At 45.0% G+C, this 25,220-nt stretch overlaps 3 protein-coding genes across 3 annotated transcripts; all 3 read left to right on the top strand.

The window, feature by feature from the left end:
- Nucleotides 1-4,246: 4,246 nt before the first annotated feature.
- LOC125339876 (protocadherin beta-16-like) lies at nt 4,247-6,958 on the top strand. Its single transcript, XM_048331200.1, has one exon. The coding sequence runs from the start codon at nt 4,333-4,335 to the stop codon at nt 6,727-6,729; it is 2,397 nt and encodes a 798-aa protein (XP_048187157.1). The 5' UTR covers nt 4,247-4,332; the 3' UTR covers nt 6,730-6,958.
- A 4,780-nt stretch (nt 6,959-11,738) lies between these two features.
- On the top strand, nt 11,739-14,450 carry LOC125340038 (protocadherin beta-16-like). Its single transcript, XM_048331436.1, has one exon. The coding sequence runs from the start codon at nt 11,825-11,827 to the stop codon at nt 14,219-14,221; it is 2,397 nt and encodes a 798-aa protein (XP_048187393.1). The 5' UTR covers nt 11,739-11,824; the 3' UTR covers nt 14,222-14,450.
- Nucleotides 14,451-19,230: 4,780 nt separating this feature from the next.
- Nucleotides 19,231-21,942, top strand: LOC125340039 (protocadherin beta-16-like). The gene has a single exon (XM_048331437.1). The coding sequence runs from the start codon at nt 19,317-19,319 to the stop codon at nt 21,711-21,713; it is 2,397 nt and encodes a 798-aa protein (XP_048187394.1). The 5' UTR covers nt 19,231-19,316; the 3' UTR covers nt 21,714-21,942.
- The last annotated feature ends 3,278 nt before the right edge of the window (nt 21,943-25,220 follow it).

Genomic DNA, 25,220 nt, shown 5'->3' with positions numbered 1-25,220 from the left:
ACAAGAAAATAGAGAAGCCACATCTTGAAAGTTCCAATATTGGAGTCCTTCCTGGTAAGCTAGCAGTCTGAAGGCTGGCCCATTGCCAAATCCTGAAAGCCTGGAACAGAGCTGGCACCAAGCTTTTCAAGACAAACGTCACAGGTTGGGTGGAGATGAAGCCTCAGCAAAGCAATTTACATACACATTACATTACACATTATACATACATTATACAGGGAGAAGAATACCGCACGCCCGGGGCTAACCAACACCAGGTATCTACATATTCCTCAAGGCAGGGTGGTCCTGGCTCAAACGATGGAGGCGGGCATCTGCAATTCAAAGGCTGGCTTGTCTCACCTCTGGGTCTTGGGGCTGGGTGCACAGCTCCCCAGCTCCTGGCTAGACTCTATGATATCTGTCAAACCAACAGCCCTCAGCACCTGGCCAGGCACCGGGATGGCTGTGACTCAGTTTCCACACTACAAGTGCACTTATTTTCATTCCCATATCAGTATCAGTTGATATAATAATTGTAAAGTGTTTCCCACTGAGTTTCATCCATGTTAACACAGGTAGGAAGTTGCACTGTATGTACATAGTAAGGTGAAACAGCATAGTAGTGAAACTGTCTTTTCCCCCAGTTTGAGAAACATGGAGCACTGCATTTTCATTGATAGCAAAACTGTGCTGAGTCAAAAGGTTAGGTTTTCAGTCTTTTTGGTAGTAAGTACTATGTATATGATCAATACAGTCCGTGAAAAGTATGTCCCAATGTTGCAGGAATCTTCCAGAACGCTGTGTGTGCACGTCTAAGTATGTGCCACACCCTCTGCTCAGAATCACCAGTGGGCCTCAGGCATGTTAGGCAAGCATGCTATCACTGAGCGGTACCCTCAGTCTCCAAGAAGATTGTGTAAAGGGAGATGCTTCATCTGTTAAGGAATGCCTTCCTTGCCTCCTTCTTTAGCATCCCTGTTCTCTTTAAAAAGACAATGGTCCATTCTATAAGAATTACATATTGATGCACCTATTGCAGAATGGATGCTTTAAAGAAACATACTTGATCTAGAAATAACACCTGAGATGAAAGGAAAACCTTTTATAGGTGGTCAGATATATGTATATAGGTGTGTATTTCGTAGTTAGGAAGATACGTTAGATATGTGTGTGTGTCTTTTACAGTAGGACTTTAATGATAGAAACAAGGGACTAAGACAATCATCACAGAATAAAAAAACACGGTCCCTGGTGAATCTGGAGTCTCACTGTCATCACTAGATTGCCTACTTCTGAAGTTATTTTTCTTTTTTTTGCCACCAAGCTCTTCAGCTCAACGCTAGCATTCTACCACTCAAGCCACAGCACCATTTCCAGTTTTTTTGGTGGTTAAGTAGAGGTAGGAGTGTCAGGGCCTTTCCTGCCCAGGCTGTCTTTGAACATCAATGCTCAGATCTCAGCCTCCTGAGTAGCTAGAATTACAGCAATTGGCAGCTGAGTAATTTTTAAAGTTAACTTTTGAAATTAAATCTGCCTGTCTATCTATATTTATTTTTTGGGGGGTTTGAATTGATTTTATTATTCTGTAAACTATGTGTATTAAAATGTGCAGAGTTTAAGTGTACAGATTGATGTTTTGATGTTCTTATTTCCTGATTTCTAATTTAGTAAAAAGACAATCTTTTTGCCTTTTCCCAACCTAAGGAGATTAGCATATTCTTTACATATGAGAAAACTGAGGCTTATGAAGTTAAGTATCTTGCTTATGTTTCCAAATAATAAAAGGAAACATTTGAAACATAATTTAAGTCTACCTTAATCTATTGCCTCACTTCTAAACAATATACTGCATTGGCAGGCATTCATGGGTAGCATTGTTTTCCTAAATTTATCTATTAATCTTACTCATAGATCGTGAACAAAATTTCCCTGTCAAAATGTAACCTTAAGTCAATCATTTGTATTTGTTTTTATACAAGTGACCATACTACTTGAGAAGATAATCTCAATGTGCTACAGAAGCACTGACCTAGGAAACTGGTTTACACCCCCCAATTAATCTTCTTGAAAATCAGCCTAATCATGTTCCTGTATGGTTTTAGCATGTCATATGCATTGTTGCAGAAATTGATGCCCTGAATAGGAAGTAGAGTTACCCTATGGTTTCATTTCTTAGGCTTTTTCTGTAGCCATTGTGTGTGTGTGTGAATTTTCACATTTTTATTAAATTAATGTACTCTATTTCAGCATGTGTGTTTGGGAGCAATTGCTATTCTAGTATTAATTGTAATTGAAGATTTTTAGAAAGGTACAGAAAATGTTGCAGATGAATTTTATAGCTAAGTAAATTAGAGATCTAGAAATTCAGTAAGGAAAAACTGTAGAGACCCATTTATTTTCTATAAGAATAATCATATGTCTTTGGCAACCCCCTTAAAATTATACTGGGAAAATCTAAGGATGTCAATGAGTTTATTCTGAAAGAGTGACTATTCAGAGAAGGAGAAATTTCTTAGCATTTGCAATATATAATAACATTCTTATAAAAGTCATCGATTATTTGTCAACTGAAAACACATGCTTTTGTTATTGGTCTTTTTTATATTGCTAACAAAAATGTCACAAGCTTAATTGTTTAAACAATAAATTCATATTATCTCTAGTTTTGTAGATGAGTAGTTATGAGCCAAATTAGTAGATATGAGTCTTACTGAGTTAAAATAGTCAGCAAAGGGATGCACTGTATTTTGGTAGCTCAAGAGAACCTGTGTTTTTCTGTTTACTGTCTTCTAGAGGCTGCCATCATGGCTTGCCTTGTTGCTACTTTATTCAACTTTAAAGCCAGAAACATTGCTTTCTTCTCTGGTCATTTTCAAATTATATTTCTATTATCTTTAAGTAGTTGTATAAAGAAGTTACAGTTCAACAAATCAGTATATAAGTACGCTACATCTTGATTGATGGTGCCTCTTCTGTTATTCTCCCTCATCTCCCCAACCCATCCCCTCCCATGAATTCCTCTGGTTATTTTTTAATAGTTACATCTCCTAAGAGTAGCCAGGAAAGGTCCTGTCCCACCGAGATAACACAAGGTCTTCCTTTCACAAATTCTTTAACAGTGAGGTGTGTGAAGACTTTTTTTGCCACATGATGTGACATTCAGATTTGGAAACATCTTTGAATAGACAATGTTCCATTCTATAAGATTTCCATGGGTGACACATCTACCACAGATTGACTGCTTGGGAGGAAAGTATTTGCTGTATAAACACCACCTGTGATCAAAGGAAGGTGTACATACAGGTCTTTATAGTAGAAATGTAGGCCTTATGGATTTAATGTTGAATTTAAGATAGTTTAAAAAAAACCTCTAAAACTCATGAATAAAGACATGCAATTAATAAGAATATCACAAATAACTTGTGAAGAGGGGGAAACATGCTAGAGAACAAACTCAGAGCATCACACTTGCTAACCATATGTTGTACCTCTGATTATCGGCCCTGCACATCATGAATCTTCCCTGCAGTTAAATTCAAATTACAAAATTGGAAACCTTGAACAAGAATCCAAATAGAAGGACCGTTTTCCATGCAGAATATATAGGACTCTTGCAATTCAATTATAAAAAAGATGAGTCAAGCAAACCAAAATGAACAACTATCTGAATAACTTTTGCAAAGGACTGTGTCGGTGGTTACTTAACACATGTAAAGATGATCAACTTTCTCAGTGAAATACAAATCAAAATCATAGCAACCCACGAGGATGAAGCCAATGAAAAATTCAGTGACACGGTGTTGGGTAAAAATATTAGAACCCTAATACCCTTTTGGTGATAAAGTAAAATCTTGCAGTTACTTTGGAAAACATTCTAGTGCATATCTTCAACTGCTAATTAAATTATTTAAGTAAACCCTCAACATCATCAGTCAGTAATATGGGTGATACTTTTTTCTTTGTATTCTTTCCCATGAAACATTATGCAACTTTATACTCACCACTCGGTGTTTTATCTAACATAACCAACCTATCCCTACATTTTGGACAATTTTGAGTCCTGATAAATCAGAACATGCAGGAATTCCGTGAGAACGCATGGTGGCGCTGCAGGTTAAGAAGATGGAATACAACACTCGCCTCTGCAACTCCGGAATCACAGCCAGTTTCTCACAGGAGCGCTTGGAACAAGCACAGGATAAGCTTGTGGGTTAGAGCAAACGCCAGTGAAAAACCTTTTTTTAAAAAGCCTTTTCGCTGTTTGGTTCTGACGTTCAGCTGTGCAGGACGAAGTACAAGGATCCTGGGAACACCAGAAGCTCCTGTGGATCAAAATTTCAAGAAAGAGCAATGGAGAATGGATGGATCCCAAATCAGAGGCAAAGGCAAGTCCTGATTTTCTTTGTTTCCCTGAGCCTGTCTGGGGTGGGCACGGAGCTGGGGCCGTATTCCGTGGTGGAAGAAACGGAGAGAGGCTCCTTCGTAGCCAATCTAGGGAAAGACCTGGGGTTGGAATTGTCACAGTTGTCCACCCGTGGGGCCAGAATAATTTCCCAGGGAAACAAGGAGCATTTGCAGCTCAAGGTACAAACTGGAGATTTGCTCATCAATGAGAAAGTAGATCGCGAGGAGCTGTGCGGTCCCACGGAGCCTTGCCTATTACATTTCCAAGTGCTGATGGCAAAGCCCTTGGAGATAGTTCAGGGTGAACTGAGAGTGAGAGACATAAATGACAATTCTCCTGTGTTTACTGAAAGAGAGATGGTTTTTAAAATACCAGAAAATAGTCCACTAGGATATTCATTTCCTCTAAATAATGCTCTGGACTTGGACGTAGGAAACAATAGTGTCCAGAAGTATGCAGTCAGCCCAAACTCCCATTTCCGTGTTCTAACCCGTAATCGCAGCGATGGTAGGAAATACCCCGAGCTGGTGCTGGAGAAAGAGCTGGACCGGGAGCAGGAGCCTGAACTAAGATTAACCCTGACAGCACTGGACGGCGGCTCCCCACCTCGGACTGGGACCTCACAGGTCCGCATTGAAGTGGGAGACATCAACGACAACGCCCCTGAATTTCAGCAGCCTGTCTACACGGTGCAAGTCCCCGAGAATAGTCCGGTAGGCTCCTTGGTGGCCACGGTCTCCGCCAGGGACTTAGACAGTGGAGACAATGGGAGAATACTGTACACGCTTTCTAAGTCTTCGGAAGAAACGAGCAATCTGTTAGAAGTCAATCCGATGACCGGGGAAATCCGGCTGAGGAACCGGGTAGACTTTGAAACGGTGAGGTCTCATGAAGTGGACATCGAGGCCACGGATGGAGGTGGTCTGTCAGGGAAATGCAACCTCATCCTACAGGTGGTGGACATCAATGACAACCGGCCGCAGGTGACCGTGTCCGCGCTCACAGACCTGGTCCCCGAGAACTCCGCGGATGTGGTGGTTGCAGTGCTCAGTGTTTCCGATCGTGACTCTGGAGACAACGGGAAGGTGGTGGCTTCCATCGAGGAAGATCTTCCCTTTCTTCTGAAAGCTTCAGGGAAGAACTTCTACACCCTGGTGACGGAGCGGCCGCTGGACCGGGAGGAGAGAGAGGAGTACAACATCACCATCACCGTGACGGACGCGGGGAGCCCCCGGCTGCGCACGCAGCACACGCTCGCCGTGCGCGTGGCCGACGAGAACGACAACGCCCCGGAGTTCACGCAGGCCTGCTACACGCTGCGCGTGCGCGAGAACAACAGCCCCGCCCTGGCCCTGGGCAGCGTGCGCGCCACCGACAGGGACGCGGGCAGCAACGCGCAGCTGAGCTACTCGCTGCTGGCCGGGCCGCAGCCCGGGCCCGACGCGGCGGCGCTCGTGTCCATCGACGCCGACAGCGGGCAGCTGTTCGCCCTGAGGCCGCTGGACTACGAGGCCCTGCCGGCGTTCGAGCTGCGCGTGCGCGCCGCCGACCGAGGCGCGCCCCCGCGCAGCAGCCAGGCGCGGGTGCGCGTGCAGGTGCTGGACGCCAACGACCACGCGCCCCGGGTGCTGTACCCGCCGCAGAACGCGTCTGCGCCCTGCACCGAGCTGCTGCCCAGGGCGGCCGAGCCGGGCTACCTGGTGAGCAAGGTGGTGGCGGTGGACCGCGACTCGGGCCAGAACGCCTGGCTGTCGTTCCGGCTGCTGCAGGCCACGGAGCCCGGGCTGTGGGGCGTGGCGCCGCACAATGGCGAGGTGCGCACCGCGCGGCCGCTGAGCGAGCGCGACGCGCCCCGCCACCGGCTGCTGCTGCTGGTGCAGGACCATGGCGAGCCGCCGCGCTCGGCCAGCGTGGCGCTGCACGTGCTGCTGGTCGACGGCTTCTCGCAGGCCCACCTGCCGCCGCCCGCCGCGCCGCCCGAGCGCGCGCAGCCCGACCGCCTGGCCGCCTCGCTGCTCGTCGCGCTGGCCGCCCTGGCCGCCCTGGGCCTCGCGGCGCTGCTGCTCTTCGTGGCCGGCAGGCTGTGCCGGAGGCGCGGGGCGCGCTCGCGGGGCGGCTGCGCGCTGCCCGACCCCCCGTTTCCTGCGCGCCTGCTGGACGCGGGGCCCGCGGGGACGCTGGCGCGCGGCGGCCGCCACCTGGGGGCGCTGCGGGGCGCGACCGGCGCCACCGAGGTCAACTCGCTGAAGCCAATCTTTCCAAACCTGTCTCCCCAGATTCCTGGGAACGAGATAGAGGGAGCGCCGAGCTTCCGCAATAGTTTGGGGTTCAGTATTCAGTAACATGAATGGTTTCCTTGGATTTTAATGGTGACTCCAGAGCCACCAGTGAGTTCAAGTGTCAAAAACCAATCCTCCCTCCCCTCTTGCCCCAAGGCAGTGGAAAGCCCTGTCTCAGAGCTACCAGTGTGACGTGTGTCTGCTGAGACGTTCTAGGACAAATGAGTTCAAGTTTCTGAAACCAGTGATACCTAATTCGCATAGGCATTCCCTTGGTCCAGGAATGGAAGGAAATGGAGACTGTAGTAATGACCTAGCTTTTTTGCATCGTTAAAATAGTTTTTTTTTTTTACAATGTTTTATTCTTGTGTTAACTTTAGAGTAGTTTTCCTGTTCTTCCTATAATGGAGTTTCATAATAACTAGAAGCATGTCTGCATGATCTGTGTTATCTTTTCCCCATGGCATAAGGTGAACATCTGTAAATCTCTTCTTTCAAAACCTGACAAGGTGAAGTAAAATATAATTCCTAGTTCTGGAACAGCTCAGGAATATATATATGGGGAATAAAGATGGAAGTATATTTTACACATCAATTTTAATTCCTTGTATATGCTCGTATTCATTGTTGGTCCTTTGGCTAAGTGCAGAGCAGTAACACACTGAGGTATAATTGGTCTGGCAAAGAACTGGTACAGGTAGACTGTCTGGCTCTTGTTTCAGTTTACCTTCAGACCATGAATCTTGTTGGATGCTATTTTCTTTTAAAGTGATCTATAATTGTGTTGTGCAGTAAAATATACCTTAAATCACATATAAAACCTGTCACAAGAAAATAGAGAAGCCACATCTTGAAAGTTCCAATATTGGAGTCCTTCCTGGTAAGCTAGCAGTCTGAAGGCTGGCCCATTGCCAAATCCTGAAAGCCTGGAACAGAGCTGGCACCAAGCTTTTCAAGACAAACGTCACAGGTTGGGTGGAGATGAAGCCTCAGCAAAGCAATTTACATACACATTACATTACACATTATACATACATTATACAGGGAGAAGAATACCGCACGCCCGGGGCTAACCAACACCAGGTATCTACATATTCCTCAAGGCAGGGTGGTCCTGGCTCAAACGATGGAGGCGGGCATCTGCAATTCAAAGGCTGGCTTGTCTCACCTCTGGGTCTTGGGGCTGGGTGCACAGCTCCCCAGCTCCTGGCTAGACTCTATGATATCTGTCAAACCAACAGCCCTCAGCACCTGGCCAGGCACCGGGATGGCTGTGACTCAGTTTCCACACTACAAGTGCACTTATTTTCATTCCCATATCAGTATCAGTTGATATAATAATTGTAAAGTGTTTCCCACTGAGTTTCATCCATGTTAACACAGGTAGGAAGTTGCACTGTATGTACATAGTAAGGTGAAACAGCATAGTAGTGAAACTGTCTTTTCCCCCAGTTTGAGAAACATGGAGCACTGCATTTTCATTGATAGCAAAACTGTGCTGAGTCAAAAGGTTAGGTTTTCAGTCTTTTTGGTAGTAAGTACTATGTATATGATCAATACAGTCCGTGAAAAGTATGTCCCAATGTTGCAGGAATCTTCCAGAACGCTGTGTGTGCACGTCTAAGTATGTGCCACACCCTCTGCTCAGAATCACCAGTGGGCCTCAGGCATGTTAGGCAAGCATGCTATCACTGAGCGGTACCCTCAGTCTCCAAGAAGATTGTGTAAAGGGAGATGCTTCATCTGTTAAGGAATGCCTTCCTTGCCTCCTTCTTTAGCATCCCTGTTCTCTTTAAAAAGACAATGGTCCATTCTATAAGAATTACATATTGATGCACCTATTGCAGAATGGATGCTTTAAAGAAACATACTTGATCTAGAAATAACACCTGAGATGAAAGGAAAACCTTTTATAGGTGGTCAGATATATGTATATAGGTGTGTATTTCGTAGTTAGGAAGATACGTTAGATATGTGTGTGTGTCTTTTACAGTAGGACTTTAATGATAGAAACAAGGGACTAAGACAATCATCACAGAATAAAAAAACACGGTCCCTGGTGAATCTGGAGTCTCACTGTCATCACTAGATTGCCTACTTCTGAAGTTATTTTTCTTTTTTTTGCCACCAAGCTCTTCAGCTCAACGCTAGCATTCTACCACTCAAGCCACAGCACCATTTCCAGTTTTTTTGGTGGTTAAGTAGAGGTAGGAGTGTCAGGGCCTTTCCTGCCCAGGCTGTCTTTGAACATCAATGCTCAGATCTCAGCCTCCTGAGTAGCTAGAATTACAGCAATTGGCAGCTGAGTAATTTTTAAAGTTAACTTTTGAAATTAAATCTGCCTGTCTATCTATATTTATTTTTTGGGGGGTTTGAATTGATTTTATTATTCTGTAAACTATGTGTATTAAAATGTGCAGAGTTTAAGTGTACAGATTGATGTTTTGATGTTCTTATTTCCTGATTTCTAATTTAGTAAAAAGACAATCTTTTTGCCTTTTCCCAACCTAAGGAGATTAGCATATTCTTTACATATGAGAAAACTGAGGCTTATGAAGTTAAGTATCTTGCTTATGTTTCCAAATAATAAAAGGAAACATTTGAAACATAATTTAAGTCTACCTTAATCTATTGCCTCACTTCTAAACAATATACTGCATTGGCAGGCATTCATGGGTAGCATTGTTTTCCTAAATTTATCTATTAATCTTACTCATAGATCGTGAACAAAATTTCCCTGTCAAAATGTAACCTTAAGTCAATCATTTGTATTTGTTTTTATACAAGTGACCATACTACTTGAGAAGATAATCTCAATGTGCTACAGAAGCACTGACCTAGGAAACTGGTTTACACCCCCCAATTAATCTTCTTGAAAATCAGCCTAATCATGTTCCTGTATGGTTTTAGCATGTCATATGCATTGTTGCAGAAATTGATGCCCTGAATAGGAAGTAGAGTTACCCTATGGTTTCATTTCTTAGGCTTTTTCTGTAGCCATTGTGTGTGTGTGTGAATTTTCACATTTTTATTAAATTAATGTACTCTATTTCAGCATGTGTGTTTGGGAGCAATTGCTATTCTAGTATTAATTGTAATTGAAGATTTTTAGAAAGGTACAGAAAATGTTGCAGATGAATTTTATAGCTAAGTAAATTAGAGATCTAGAAATTCAGTAAGGAAAAACTGTAGAGACCCATTTATTTTCTATAAGAATAATCATATGTCTTTGGCAACCCCCTTAAAATTATACTGGGAAAATCTAAGGATGTCAATGAGTTTATTCTGAAAGAGTGACTATTCAGAGAAGGAGAAATTTCTTAGCATTTGCAATATATAATAACATTCTTATAAAAGTCATCGATTATTTGTCAACTGAAAACACATGCTTTTGTTATTGGTCTTTTTTATATTGCTAACAAAAATGTCACAAGCTTAATTGTTTAAACAATAAATTCATATTATCTCTAGTTTTGTAGATGAGTAGTTATGAGCCAAATTAGTAGATATGAGTCTTACTGAGTTAAAATAGTCAGCAAAGGGATGCACTGTATTTTGGTAGCTCAAGAGAACCTGTGTTTTTCTGTTTACTGTCTTCTAGAGGCTGCCATCATGGCTTGCCTTGTTGCTACTTTATTCAACTTTAAAGCCAGAAACATTGCTTTCTTCTCTGGTCATTTTCAAATTATATTTCTATTATCTTTAAGTAGTTGTATAAAGAAGTTACAGTTCAACAAATCAGTATATAAGTACGCTACATCTTGATTGATGGTGCCTCTTCTGTTATTCTCCCTCATCTCCCCAACCCATCCCCTCCCATGAATTCCTCTGGTTATTTTTTAATAGTTACATCTCCTAAGAGTAGCCAGGAAAGGTCCTGTCCCACCGAGATAACACAAGGTCTTCCTTTCACAAATTCTTTAACAGTGAGATGTGTGAAGACTTTTTTTGCCACATGATGTGACATTCAGATTTGGAAACATCTTTGAATAGACAATGTTCCATTCTATAAGATTTCCATGGGTGACACATCTACCACAGATTGACTGCTTGGGAGGAAAGTATTTGCTGTATAAACACCACCTGTGATCAAAGGAAGGTGTACATACAGGTCTTTATAGTAGAAATGTAGGCCTTATGGATTTAATGTTGAATTTAAGATAGTTTAAAAAAAACCTCTAAAACTCATGAATAAAGACATGCAATTAATAAGAATATCACAAATAACTTGTGAAGAGGGGGAAACATGCTAGAGAACAAACTCAGAGCATCACACTTGCTAACCATATGTTGTACCTCTGATTATCGGCCCTGCACATCATGAATCTTCCCTGCAGTTAAATTCAAATTACAAAATTGGAAACCTTGAACAAGAATCCAAATAGAAGGACCGTTTTCCATGCAGAATATATAGGACTCTTGCAATTCAATTATAAAAAAGATGAGTCAAGCAAACCAAAATGAACAACTATCTGAATAACTTTTGCAAAGGACTGTGTCGGTGGTTACTTAACACATGTAAAGATGATCAACTTTCTCAGTGAAATACAAATCAAAATCATAGCAACCCACGAGGATGAAGCCAATGAAAAATTCAGTGACACGGTGTTGGGTAAAAATATTAGAACCCTAATACCCTTTTGGTGATAAAGTAAAATCTTGCAGTTACTTTGGAAAACATTCTAGTGCATATCTTCAACTGCTAATTAAATTATTTAAGTAAACCCTCAACATCATCAGTCAGTAATATGGGTGATACTTTTTTCTTTGTATTCTTTCCCATGAAACATTATGCAACTTTATACTCACCACTCGGTGTTTTATCTAACATAACCAACCTATCCCTACATTTTGGACAATTTTGAGTCCTGATAAATCAGAACATGCAGGAATTCCGTGAGAACGCATGGTGGCGCTGCAGGTTAAGAAGATGGAATACAACACTCGCCTCTGCAACTCCGGAATCACAGCCAGTTTCTCACAGGAGCGCTTGGAACAAGCACAGGATAAGCTTGTGGGTTAGAGCAAACGCCAGTGAAAAACCTTTTTTTAAAAAGCCTTTTCGCTGTTTGGTTCTGACGTTCAGCTGTGCAGGACGAAGTACAAGGATCCTGGGAACACCAGAAGCTCCTGTGGATCAAAATTTCAAGAAAGAGCAATGGAGAATGGATGGATCCCAAATCAGAGGCAAAGGCAAGTCCTGATTTTCTTTGTTTCCCTGAGCCTGTCTGGGGTGGGCACGGAGCTGGGGCCGTATTCCGTGGTGGAAGAAACGGAGAGAGGCTCCTTCGTAGCCAATCTAGGGAAAGACCTGGGGTTGGAATTGTCACAGTTGTCCACCCGTGGGGCCAGAATAATTTCCCAGGGAAACAAGGAGCATTTGCAGCTCAAGGTACAAACTGGAGATTTGCTCATCAATGAGAAAGTAGATCGCGAGGAGCTGTGCGGTCCCACGGAGCCTTGCCTATTACATTTCCAAGTGCTGATGGCAAAGCCCTTGGAGATAGTTCAGGGTGAACTGAGAGTGAGAGACATAAATGACAATTCTCCTGTGTTTACTGAAAGAGAGATGGTTTTTAAAATACCAGAAAATAGTCCACTAGGATATTCATTTCCTCTAAATAATGCTCTGGACTTGGACGTAGGAAACAATAGTGTCCAGAAGTATGCAGTCAGCCCAAACTCCCATTTCCGTGTTCTAACCCGTAATCGCAGCGATGGTAGGAAATACCCCGAGCTGGTGCTGGAGAAAGAGCTGGACCGGGAGCAGGAGCCTGAACTAAGATTAACCCTGACAGCACTGGACGGCGGCTCCCCACCTCGGACTGGGACCTCACAGGTCCGCATTGAAGTGGGAGACATCAACGACAACGCCCCTGAATTTCAGCAGCCTGTCTACACGGTGCAAGTCCCCGAGAATAGTCCGGTAGGCTCCTTGGTGGCCACGGTCTCCGCCAGGGACTTAGACAGTGGAGACAATGGGAGAATACTGTACACGCTTTCTAAGTCTTCGGAAGAAACGAGCAATCTGTTAGAAGTCAATCCGATGACCGGGGAAATCCGGCTGAGGAACCGGGTAGACTTTGAAACGGTGAGGTCTCATGAAGTGGACATCGAGGCCACGGATGGAGGTGGTCTGTCAGGGAAATGCAACCTCATCCTACAGGTGGTGGACATCAATGACAACCGGCCGCAGGTGACCGTGTCCGCGCTCACAGACCTGGTCCCCGAGAACTCCGCGGATGTGGTGGTTGCAGTGCTCAGTGTTTCCGATCGTGACTCTGGAGACAACGGGAAGGTGGTGGCTTCCATCGAGGAAGATCTTCCCTTTCTTCTGAAAGCTTCAGGGAAGAACTTCTACACCCTGGTGACGGAGCGGCCGCTGGACCGGGAGGAGAGAGAGGAGTACAACATCACCATCACCGTGACGGACGCGGGGAGCCCCCGGCTGCGCACGCAGCACACGCTCGCCGTGCGCGTGGCCGACGAGAACGACAACGCCCCGGAGTTCACGCAGGCCTGCTACACGCTGCGCGTGCGCGAGAACAACAGCCCCGCCCTGGCCCTGGGCAGCGTGCGCGCCACCGACAGGGACGCGGGCAGCAACGCGCAGCTGAGCTACTCGCTGCTGGCCGGGCCGCAGCCCGGGCCCGACGCGGCGGCGCTCGTGTCCATCGACGCCGACAGCGGGCAGCTGTTCGCCCTGAGGCCGCTGGACTACGAGGCCCTGCCGGCGTTCGAGCTGCGCGTGCGCGCCGCCGACCGAGGCGCGCCCCCGCGCAGCAGCCAGGCGCGGGTGCGCGTGCAGGTGCTGGACGCCAACGACCACGCGCCCCGGGTGCTGTACCCGCCGCAGAACGCGTCTGCGCCCTGCACCGAGCTGCTGCCCAGGGCGGCCGAGCCGGGCTACCTGGTGAGCAAGGTGGTGGCGGTGGACCGCGACTCGGGCCAGAACGCCTGGCTGTCGTTCCGGCTGCTGCAGGCCACGGAGCCCGGGCTGTGGGGCGTGGCGCCGCACAATGGCGAGGTGCGCACCGCGCGGCCGCTGAGCGAGCGCGACGCGCCCCGCCACCGGCTGCTGCTGCTGGTGCAGGACCATGGCGAGCCGCCGCGCTCGGCCAGCGTGGCGCTGCACGTGCTGCTGGTCGACGGCTTCTCGCAGGCCCACCTGCCGCCGCCCGCCGCGCCGCCCGAGCGCGCGCAGCCCGACCGCCTGGCCGCCTCGCTGCTCGTCGCGCTGGCCGCCCTGGCCGCCCTGGGCCTCGCGGCGCTGCTGCTCTTCGTGGCCGGCAGGCTGTGCCGGAGGCGCGGGGCGCGCTCGCGGGGCGGCTGCGCGCTGCCCGACCCCCCGTTTCCTGCGCGCCTGCTGGACGCGGGGCCCGCGGGGACGCTGGCGCGCGGCGGCCGCCACCTGGGGGCGCTGCGGGGCGCGACCGGCGCCACCGAGGTCAACTCGCTGAAGCCAATCTTTCCAAACCTGTCTCCCCAGATTCCTGGGAACGAGATAGAGGGAGCGCCGAGCTTCCGCAATAGTTTGGGGTTCAGTATTCAGTAACATGAATGGTTTCCTTGGATTTTAATGGTGACTCCAGAGCCACCAGTGAGTTCAAGTGTCAAAAACCAATCCTCCCTCCCCTCTTGCCCCAAGGCAGTGGAAAGCCCTGTCTCAGAGCTACCAGTGTGACGTGTGTCTGCTGAGACGTTCTAGGACAAATGAGTTCAAGTTTCTGAAACCAGTGATACCTAATTCGCATAGGCATTCCCTTGGTCCAGGAATGGAAGGAAATGGAGACTGTAGTAATGACCTAGCTTTTTTGCATCGTTAAAATAGTTTTTTTTTTTTACAATGTTTTATTCTTGTGTTAACTTTAGAGTAGTTTTCCTGTTCTTCCTATAATGGAGTTTCATAATAACTAGAAGCATGTCTGCATGATCTGTGTTATCTTTTCCCCATGGCATAAGGTGAACATCTGTAAATCTCTTCTTTCAAAACCTGACAAGGTGAAGTAAAATATAATTCCTAGTTCTGGAACAGCTCAGGAATATATATATGGGGAATAAAGATGGAAGTATATTTTACACATCAATTTTAATTCCTTGTATATGCTCGTATTCATTGTTGGTCCTTTGGCTAAGTGCAGAGCAGTAACACACTGAGGTATAATTGGTCTGGCAAAGAACTGGTACAGGTAGACTGTCTGGCTCTTGTTTCAGTTTACCTTCAGACCATGAATCTTGTTGGATGCTATTTTCTTTTAAAGTGATCTATAATTGTGTTGTGCAGTAAAATATACCTTAAATCACATATAAAACCTGTCACAAGAAAATAGAGAAGCCACATCTTGAAAGTTCCAATATTGGAGTCCTTCCTGGTAAGCTAGCAGTCTGAAGGCTGGCCCATTGCCAAATCCTGAAAGCCTGGAACAGAGCTGGCACCAAGCTTTTCAAGACAAACGTCACAGGTTGGGTGGAGATGAAGCCTCAGCAAAGCAATTTACATACACATTACATTACACATTATACATACATTATACAGGGAGAAGAATACCGCACGCCCGGGGCTAACCAACACCAGGTATCTACATATTCCTCAAGGCAGGGTGGTCCTGGCTCAAACGATGGAGGCGGGCATCTGCAATTCAAAGGCTGGCTTGTCTCACCTCTGGGTCTTGGGGCTGGGTGCACAGCTCCCCAGCTCCTGGCTAGACTCTATGATATCTGTCAAACCAACAGCCCTCAGCACCTGGCCAGGCACCGGGATGGCTGTGACTCAGTTTCCACACTACAAGTGCACTTATTTTCATTCCCATATCAGTATCAGTTGATATAATAATTGTAAAGTGTTTCCCACTGAGTTTCATCCATGTTAACACAGGTAGGAAGTTGCACTGTATGTACATAGTAAGGTGAAACAGCATAGTAGTGAAACTGTCTTTTCCCCCAGTTTGAGAAACATGGAGCACTGCATTTTCATTGATAGCAAAACTGTGCTGAGTCAAAAGGTTAGGTTTTCAGTCTTTTTGGTAGTAAGTACTATGTATATGATCAATACAGTCCGTGAAAAGTATGTCCCAATGTTGCAGGAATCTTCCAGAACGCTGTGTGTGCACGTCTAAGTATGTGCCACACCCTCTGCTCAGAATCACCAGTGGGCCTCAGGCATGTTAGGCAAGCATGCTATCACTGAGCGGTACCCTCAGTCTCCAAGAAGATTGTGTAAAGGGAGATGCTTCATCTGTTAAGGAATGCCTTCCTTGCCTCCTTCTTTAGCATCCCTGTTCTCTTTAAAAAGACAATGGTCCATTCTATAAGAATTACATATTGATGCACCTATTGCAGAATGGATGCTTTAAAGAAACATACTTGATCTAGAAATAACACCTGAGATGAAAGGAAAACCTTTTATAGGTGGTCAGATATATGTATATAGGTGTGTATTTCGTAGTTAGGAAGATACGTTAGATATGTGTGTGTGTCTTTTACAGTAGGACTTTAATGATAGAAACAAGGGACTAAGACAATCATCACAGAATAAAAAAACACGGTCCCTGGTGAATCTGGAGTCTCACTGTCATCACTAGATTGCCTACTTCTGAAGTTATTTTTCTTTTTTTTGCCACCAAGCTCTTCAGCTCAACGCTAGCATTCTACCACTCAAGCCACAGCACCATTTCCAGTTTTTTTGGTGGTTAAGTAGAGGTAGGAGTGTCAGGGCCTTTCCTGCCCAGGCTGTCTTTGAACATCAATGCTCAGATCTCAGCCTCCTGAGTAGCTAGAATTACAGCAATTGGCAGCTGAGTAATTTTTAAAGTTAACTTTTGAAATTAAATCTGCCTGTCTATCTATATTTATTTTTTGGGGGGTTTGAATTGATTTTATTATTCTGTAAACTATGTGTATTAAAATGTGCAGAGTTTAAGTGTACAGATTGATGTTTTGATGTTCTTATTTCCTGATTTCTAATTTAGTAAAAAGACAATCTTTTTGCCTTTTCCCAACCTAAGGAGATTAGCATATTCTTTACATATGAGAAAACTGAGGCTTATGAAGTTAAGTATCTTGCTTATGTTTCCAAATAATAAAAGGAAACATTTGAAACATAATTTAAGTCTACCTTAATCTATTGCCTCACTTCTAAACAATATACTGCATTGGCAGGCATTCATGGGTAGCATTGTTTTCCTAAATTTATCTATTAATCTTACTCATAGATCGTGAACAAAATTTCCCTGTCAAAATGTAACCTTAAGTCAATCATTTGTATTTGTTTTTATACAAGTGACCATACTACTTGAGAAGATAATCTCAATGTGCTACAGAAGCACTGACCTAGGAAACTGGTTTACACCCCCCAATTAATCTTCTTGAAAATCAGCCTAATCATGTTCCTGTATGGTTTTAGCATGTCATATGCATTGTTGCAGAAATTGATGCCCTGAATAGGAAGTAGAGTTACCCTATGGTTTCATTTCTTAGGCTTTTTCTGTAGCCATTGTGTGTGTGTGTGAATTTTCACATTTTTATTAAATTAATGTACTCTATTTCAGCATGTGTGTTTGGGAGCAATTGCTATTCTAGTATTAATTGTAATTGAAGATTTTTAGAAAGGTACAGAAAATGTTGCAGATGAATTTTATAGCTAAGTAAATTAGAGATCTAGAAATTCAGTAAGGAAAAACTGTAGAGACCCATTTATTTTCTATAAGAATAATCATATGTCTTTGGCAACCCCCTTAAAATTATACTGGGAAAATCTAAGGATGTCAATGAGTTTATTCTGAAAGAGTGACTATTCAGAGAAGGAGAAATTTCTTAGCATTTGCAATATATAATAACATTCTTATAAAAGTCATCGATTATTTGTCAACTGAAAACACATGCTTTTGTTATTGGTCTTTTTTATATTGCTAACAAAAATGTCACAAGCTTAATTGTTTAAACAATAAATTCATATTATCTCTAGTTTTGTAGATGAGTAGTTATGAGCCAAATTAGTAGATATGAGTCTTACTGAGTTAAAATAGTCAGCAAAGGGATGCACTGTATTTTGGTAGCTCAAGAGAACCTGTGTTTTTCTGTTTACTGTCTTCTAGAGGCTGCCATCATGGCTTGCCTTGTTGCTACTTTATTCAACTTTAAAGCCAGAAACATTGCTTTCTTCTCTGGTCATTTTCAAATTATATTTCTATTATCTTTAAGTAGTTGTATAAAGAAGTTACAGTTCAACAAATCAGTATATAAGTACGCTACATCTTGATTGATGGTGCCTCTTCTGTTATTCTCCCTCATCTCCCCAACCCATCCCCTCCCATGAATTCCTCTGGTTATTTTTTAATAGTTACATCTCCTAAGAGTAGCCAGGAAAGGTCCTGTCCCACCGAGATAACACAAGGTCTTCCTTTCACAAATTCTTTAACAGTGAGGTGTGTGAAGACTTTTTTTGCCACATGATGTGACATTCAGATTTGGAAACATCTTTGAATAGACAATGTTCCATTCTATAAGATTTCCATGGGTGACACATCTACCACAGATTGACTGCTTGGGAGGAAAGTATTTGCTGTATAAACACCACCTGTGATCAAAGGAAGGTGTACATACAGGTCTTTATAGTAGAAATGTAGGCCTTATGGATTTAATGTTGAATTTAAGATAGTTTAAAAAAAACCTCTAAAACTCATGAATAAAGACATGCAATTAATAAGAATATCACAAATAACTTGTGAAGAGGGGGAAACATGCTAGAGAACAAACTCAGAGCATCACACTTGCTAACCATATGTTGTACCTCTGATTATCGGCCCTGCACATCATGAATCTTCCCTGCAGTTAAATTCAAATTACAAAATTGGAAACCTTGAACAAGAATCCAAATAGAAGGACCGTTTTCCATGCAGAATATATAGGACTCTTGCAATTCAATTATAAAAAAGATGAGTCAAGCAAACCAAAATGAACAACTATCTGAATAACTTTTGCAAAGGACTGTGTCGGTGGTTACTTAACACATGTAAAGATGATCAACTTTCTCAGTGAAATACAAATCAAAATCATAGCAACCCACGAGGATGAAGCCAATGAAAAATTCAGTGACACGGTGTTGGGTAAAAATATTAGAACCCTAATACCCTTTTGGTGATAAAGTAAAATCTTGCAGTTACTTTGGAAAACATTCTAGTGCATATCTTCAACTGCTAATTAAATTATTTAAGTAAACCCTCAACATCATCAGTCAGTAATATGGGTGATACTTTTTTCTTTGTATTCTTTCCCATGAAACATTATGCAACTTTATACTCACCACTCGGTGTTTTATCTAACATAACCAACCTATCCCTACATTTTGGACAATTTTGAGTCCTGATAAATCAGAACATGCAGGAATTCCGTGAGAACGCATGGTGGCGCTGCAGGTTAAGAAGATGGAATACAACACTCGCCTCTGCAACTCCGGAATCACAGCCAGTTTCTCACAGGAGCGCTTGGAACAAGCACAGGATAAGCTTGTGGGTTAGAGCAAACGCCAGTGAAAAACCTTTTTTTAAAAAGCCTTTTCGCTGTTTGGTTCTGACGTTCAGCTGTGCAGGACGAAGTACAAGGATCCTGGGAACACCAGAAGCTCCTGTGGATCAAAATTTCAAGAAAGAGCAATGGAGAATGGATGGATCCCAAATCAGAGGCAAAGGCAAGTCCTGATTTTCTTTGTTTCCCTGAGCCTGTCTGGGGTGGGCACGGAGCTGGGGCCGTATTCCGTGGTGGAAGAAACGGAGAGAGGCTCCTTCGTAGCCAATCTAGGGAAAGACCTGGGGTTGGAATTGTCACAGTTGTCCACCCGTGGGGCCAGAATAATTTCCCAGGGAAACAAGGAGCATTTGCAGCTCAAGGTACAAACTGGAGATTTGCTCATCAATGAGAAAGTAGATCGCGAGGAGCTGTGCGGTCCCACGGAGCCTTGCCTATTACATTTCCAAGTGCTGATGGCAAAGCCCTTGGAGATAGTTCAGGGTGAACTGAGAGTGAGAGACATAAATGACAATTCTCCTGTGTTTACTGAAAGAGAGATGGTTTTTAAAATACCAGAAAATAGTCCACTAGGATATTCATTTCCTCTAAATAATGCTCTGGACTTGGACGTAGGAAACAATAGTGTCCAGAAGTATGCAGTCAGCCCAAACTCCCATTTCCGTGTTCTAACCCGTAATCGCAGCGATGGTAGGAAATACCCCGAGCTGGTGCTGGAGAAAGAGCTGGACCGGGAGCAGGAGCCTGAACTAAGATTAACCCTGACAGCACTGGACGGCGGCTCCCCACCTCGGACTGGGACCTCACAGGTCCGCATTGAAGTGGGAGACATCAACGACAACGCCCCTGAATTTCAGCAGCCTGTCTACACGGTGCAAGTCCCCGAGAATAGTCCGGTAGGCTCCTTGGTGGCCACGGTCTCCGCCAGGGACTTAGACAGTGGAGACAATGGGAGAATACTGTACACGCTTTCTAAGTCTTCGGAAGAAACGAGCAATCTGTTAGAAGTCAATCCGATGACCGGGGAAATCCGGCTGAGGAACCGGGTAGACTTTGAAACGGTGAGGTCTCATGAAGTGGACATCGAGGCCACGGATGGAGGTGGTCTGTCAGGGAAATGCAACCTCATCCTACAGGTGGTGGACATCAATGACAACCGGCCGCAGGTGACCGTGTCCGCGCTCACAGACCTGGTCCCCGAGAACTCCGCGGATGTGGTGGTTGCAGTGCTCAGTGTTTCCGATCGTGACTCTGGAGACAACGGGAAGGTGGTGGCTTCCATCGAGGAAGATCTTCCCTTTCTTCTGAAAGCTTCAGGGAAGAACTTCTACACCCTGGTGACGGAGCGGCCGCTGGACCGGGAGGAGAGAGAGGAGTACAACATCACCATCACCGTGACGGACGCGGGGAGCCCCCGGCTGCGCACGCAGCACACGCTCGCCGTGCGCGTGGCCGACGAGAACGACAACGCCCCGGAGTTCACGCAGGCCTGCTACACGCTGCGCGTGCGCGAGAACAACAGCCCCGCCCTGGCCCTGGGCAGCGTGCGCGCCACCGACAGGGACGCGGGCAGCAACGCGCAGCTGAGCTACTCGCTGCTGGCCGGGCCGCAGCCCGGGCCCGACGCGGCGGCGCTCGTGTCCATCGACGCCGACAGCGGGCAGCTGTTCGCCCTGAGGCCGCTGGACTACGAGGCCCTGCCGGCGTTCGAGCTGCGCGTGCGCGCCGCCGACCGAGGCGCGCCCCCGCGCAGCAGCCAGGCGCGGGTGCGCGTGCAGGTGCTGGACGCCAACGACCACGCGCCCCGGGTGCTGTACCCGCCGCAGAACGCGTCTGCGCCCTGCACCGAGCTGCTGCCCAGGGCGGCCGAGCCGGGCTACCTGGTGAGCAAGGTGGTGGCGGTGGACCGCGACTCGGGCCAGAACGCCTGGCTGTCGTTCCGGCTGCTGCAGGCCACGGAGCCCGGGCTGTGGGGCGTGGCGCCGCACAATGGCGAGGTGCGCACCGCGCGGCCGCTGAGCGAGCGCGACGCGCCCCGCCACCGGCTGCTGCTGCTGGTGCAGGACCATGGCGAGCCGCCGCGCTCGGCCAGCGTGGCGCTGCACGTGCTGCTGGTCGACGGCTTCTCGCAGGCCCACCTGCCGCCGCCCGCCGCGCCGCCCGAGCGCGCGCAGCCCGACCGCCTGGCCGCCTCGCTGCTCGTCGCGCTGGCCGCCCTGGCCGCCCTGGGCCTCGCGGCGCTGCTGCTCTTCGTGGCCGGCAGGCTGTGCCGGAGGCGCGGGGCGCGCTCGCGGGGCGGCTGCGCGCTGCCCGACCCCCCGTTTCCTGCGCGCCTGCTGGACGCGGGGCCCGCGGGGACGCTGGCGCGCGGCGGCCGCCACCTGGGGGCGCTGCGGGGCGCGACCGGCGCCACCGAGGTCAACTCGCTGAAGCCAATCTTTCCAAACCTGTCTCCCCAGATTCCTGGGAACGAGATAGAGGGAGCGCCGAGCTTCCGCAATAGTTTGGGGTTCAGTATTCAGTAACATGAATGGTTTCCTTGGATTTTAATGGTGACTCCAGAGCCACCAGTGAGTTCAAGTGTCAAAAACCAATCCTCCCTCCCCTCTTGCCCCAAGGCAGTGGAAAGCCCTGTCTCAGAGCTACCAGTGTGACGTGTGTCTGCTGAGACGTTCTAGGACAAATGAGTTCAAGTTTCTGAAACCAGTGATACCTAATTCGCATAGGCATTCCCTTGGTCCAGGAATGGAAGGAAATGGAGACTGTAGTAATGACCTAGCTTTTTTGCATCGTTAAAATAGTTTTTTTTTTTTACAATGTTTTATTCTTGTGTTAACTTTAGAGTAGTTTTCCTGTTCTTCCTATAATGGAGTTTCATAATAACTAGAAGCATGTCTGCATGATCTGTGTTATCTTTTCCCCATGGCATAAGGTGAACATCTGTAAATCTCTTCTTTCAAAACCTGACAAGGTGAAGTAAAATATAATTCCTAGTTCTGGAACAGCTCAGGAATATATATATGGGGAATAAAGATGGAAGTATATTTTACACATCAATTTTAATTCCTTGTATATGCTCGTATTCATTGTTGGTCCTTTGGCTAAGTGCAGAGCAGTAACACACTGAGGTATAATTGGTCTGGCAAAGAACTGGTACAGGTAGACTGTCTGGCTCTTGTTTCAGTTTACCTTCAGACCATGAATCTTGTTGGATGCTATTTTCTTTTAAAGTGATCTATAATTGTGTTGTGCAGTAAAATATACCTTAAATCACATATAAAACCTGTCACAAGAAAATAGAGAAGCCACATCTTGAAAGTTCCAATATTGGAGTCCTTCCTGGTAAGCTAGCAGTCTGAAGGCTGGCCCATTGCCAAATCCTGAAAGCCTGGAACAGAGCTGGCACCAAGCTTTTCAAGACAAACGTCACAGGTTGGGTGGAGATGAAGCCTCAGCAAAGCAATTTACATACACATTACATTACACATTATACATACATTATACAGGGAGAAGAATACCGCACGCCCGGGGCTAACCAACACCAGGTATCTACATATTCCTCAAGGCAGGGTGGTCCTGGCTCAAACGATGGAGGCGGGCATCTGCAATTCAAAGGCTGGCTTGTCTCACCTCTGGGTCTTGGGGCTGGGTGCACAGCTCCCCAGCTCCTGGCTAGACTCTATGATATCTGTCAAACCAACAGCCCTCAGCACCTGGCCAGGCACCGGGATGGCTGTGACTCAGTTTCCACACTACAAGTGCACTTATTTTCATTCCCATATCAGTATCAGTTGATATAATAATTGTAAAGTGTTTCCCACTGAGTTTCATCCATGTTAACACAGGTAGGAAGTTGCACTGTATGTACATAGTAAGGTGAAACAGCATAGTAGTGAAACTGTCTTTTCCCCCAGTTTGAGAAACATGGAGCACTGCATTTTCATTGATAGCAAAACTGTGCTGAGTCAAAAGGTTAGGTTTTCAGTCTTTTTGGTAGTAAGTACTATGTATATGATCAATACAGTCCGTGAAAAGTATGTCCCAATGTTGCAGGAATCTTCCAGAACGCTGTGTGTGCACGTCTAAGTATGTGCCACACCCTCTGCTCAGAATCACCAGTGGGCCTCAGGCATGTTAGGCAAGCATGCTATCACTGAGCGGTACCCTCAGTCTCCAAGAAGATTGTGTAAAGGGAGATGCTTCATCTGTTAAGGAATGCCTTCCTTGCCTCCTTCTTTAGCATCCCTGTTCTCTTTAAAAAGACAATGGTCCATTCTATAAGAATTACATATTGATGCACCTATTGCAGAATGGATGCTTTAAAGAAACATACTTGATCTAGAAATAACACCTGAGATGAAAGGAAAACCTTTTATAGGTGGTCAGATATATGTATATAGGTGTGTATTTCGTAGTTAGGAAGATACGTTAGATATGTGTGTGTGTCTTTTACAGTAGGACTTTAATGATAGAAACAAGGGACTAAGACAATCATCACAGAATAAAAAAACACGGTCCCTGGTGAATCTGGAGTCTCACTGTCATCACTAGATTGCCTACTTCTGAAGTTATTTTTCTTTTTTTTGCCACCAAGCTCTTCAGCTCAACGCTAGCATTCTACCACTCAAGCCACAGCACCATTTCCAGTTTTTTTGGTGGTTAAGTAGAGGTAGGAGTGTCAGGGCCTTTCCTGCCCAGGCTGTCTTTGAACATCAATGCTCAGATCTCAGCCTCCTGAGTAGCTAGAATTACAGCAATTGGCAGCTGAGTAATTTTTAAAGTTAACTTTTGAAATTAAATCTGCCTGTCTATCTATATTTATTTTTTGGGGGGTTTGAATTGATTTTATTATTCTGTAAACTATGTGTATTAAAATGTGCAGAGTTTAAGTGTACAGATTGATGTTTTGATGTTCTTATTTCCTGATTTCTAATTTAGTAAAAAGACAATCTTTTTGCCTTTTCCCAACCTAAGGAGATTAGCATATTCTTTACATATGAGAAAACTGAGGCTTATGAAGTTAAGTATCTTGCTTATGTTTCCAAATAATAAAAGGAAACATTTGAAACATAATTTAAGTCTACCTTAATCTATTGCCTCACTTCTAAACAATATACTGCATTGGCAGGCATTCATGGGTAGCATTGTTTTCCTAAATTTATCTATTAATCTTACTCATAGATCGTGAACAAAATTTCCCTGTCAAAATGTAACCTTAAGTCAATCATTTGTATTTGTTTTTATACAAGTGACCATACTACTTGAGAAGATAATCTCAATGTGCTACAGAAGCACTGACCTAGGAAACTGGTTTACACCCCCCAATTAATCTTCTTGAAAATCAGCCTAATCATGTTCCTGTATGGTTTTAGCATGTCATATGCATTGTTGCAGAAATTGATGCCCTGAATAGGAAGTAGAGTTACCCTATGGTTTCATTTCTTAGGCTTTTTCTGTAGCCATTGTGTGTGTGTGTGAATTTTCACATTTTTATTAAATTAATGTACTCTATTTCAGCATGTGTGTTTGGGAGCAATTGCTATTCTAGTATTAATTGTAATTGAAGATTTTTAGAAAGGTACAGAAAATGTTGCAGATGAATTTTATAGCTAAGTAAATTAGAGATCTAGAAATTCAGTAAGGAAAAACTGTAGAGACCCATTTATTTTCTATAAGAATAATCATATGTCTTTGGCAACCCCCTTAAAATTATACTGGGAAAATCTAAGGATGTCAATGAGTTTATTCTGAAAGAGTGACTATTCAGAGAAGGAGAAATTTCTTAGCATTTGCAATATATAATAACATTCTTATAAAAGTCATCGATTATTTGTCAACTGAAAACACATGCTTTTGTTATTGGTCTTTTTTATATTGCTAACAAAAATGTCACAAGCTTAATTGTTTAAACAATAAATTCATATTATCTCTAGTTTTGTAGATGAGTAGTTATGAGCCAAATTAGTAGATATGAGTCTTACTGAGTTAAAATAGTCAGCAAAGGGATGCACTGTATTTTGGTAGCTCAAGAG

Source organism: Perognathus longimembris, chromosome 22 (assembly GCF_023159225.1).
Source record: "Perognathus longimembris pacificus isolate PPM17 chromosome 22, ASM2315922v1, whole genome shotgun sequence".
In the NCBI taxonomy this organism is placed as follows: Eukaryota; Metazoa; Chordata; class Mammalia; order Rodentia; family Heteromyidae; genus Perognathus; species Perognathus longimembris.
This window is presented reverse-complemented; position numbering and strand designations above follow the sequence as displayed.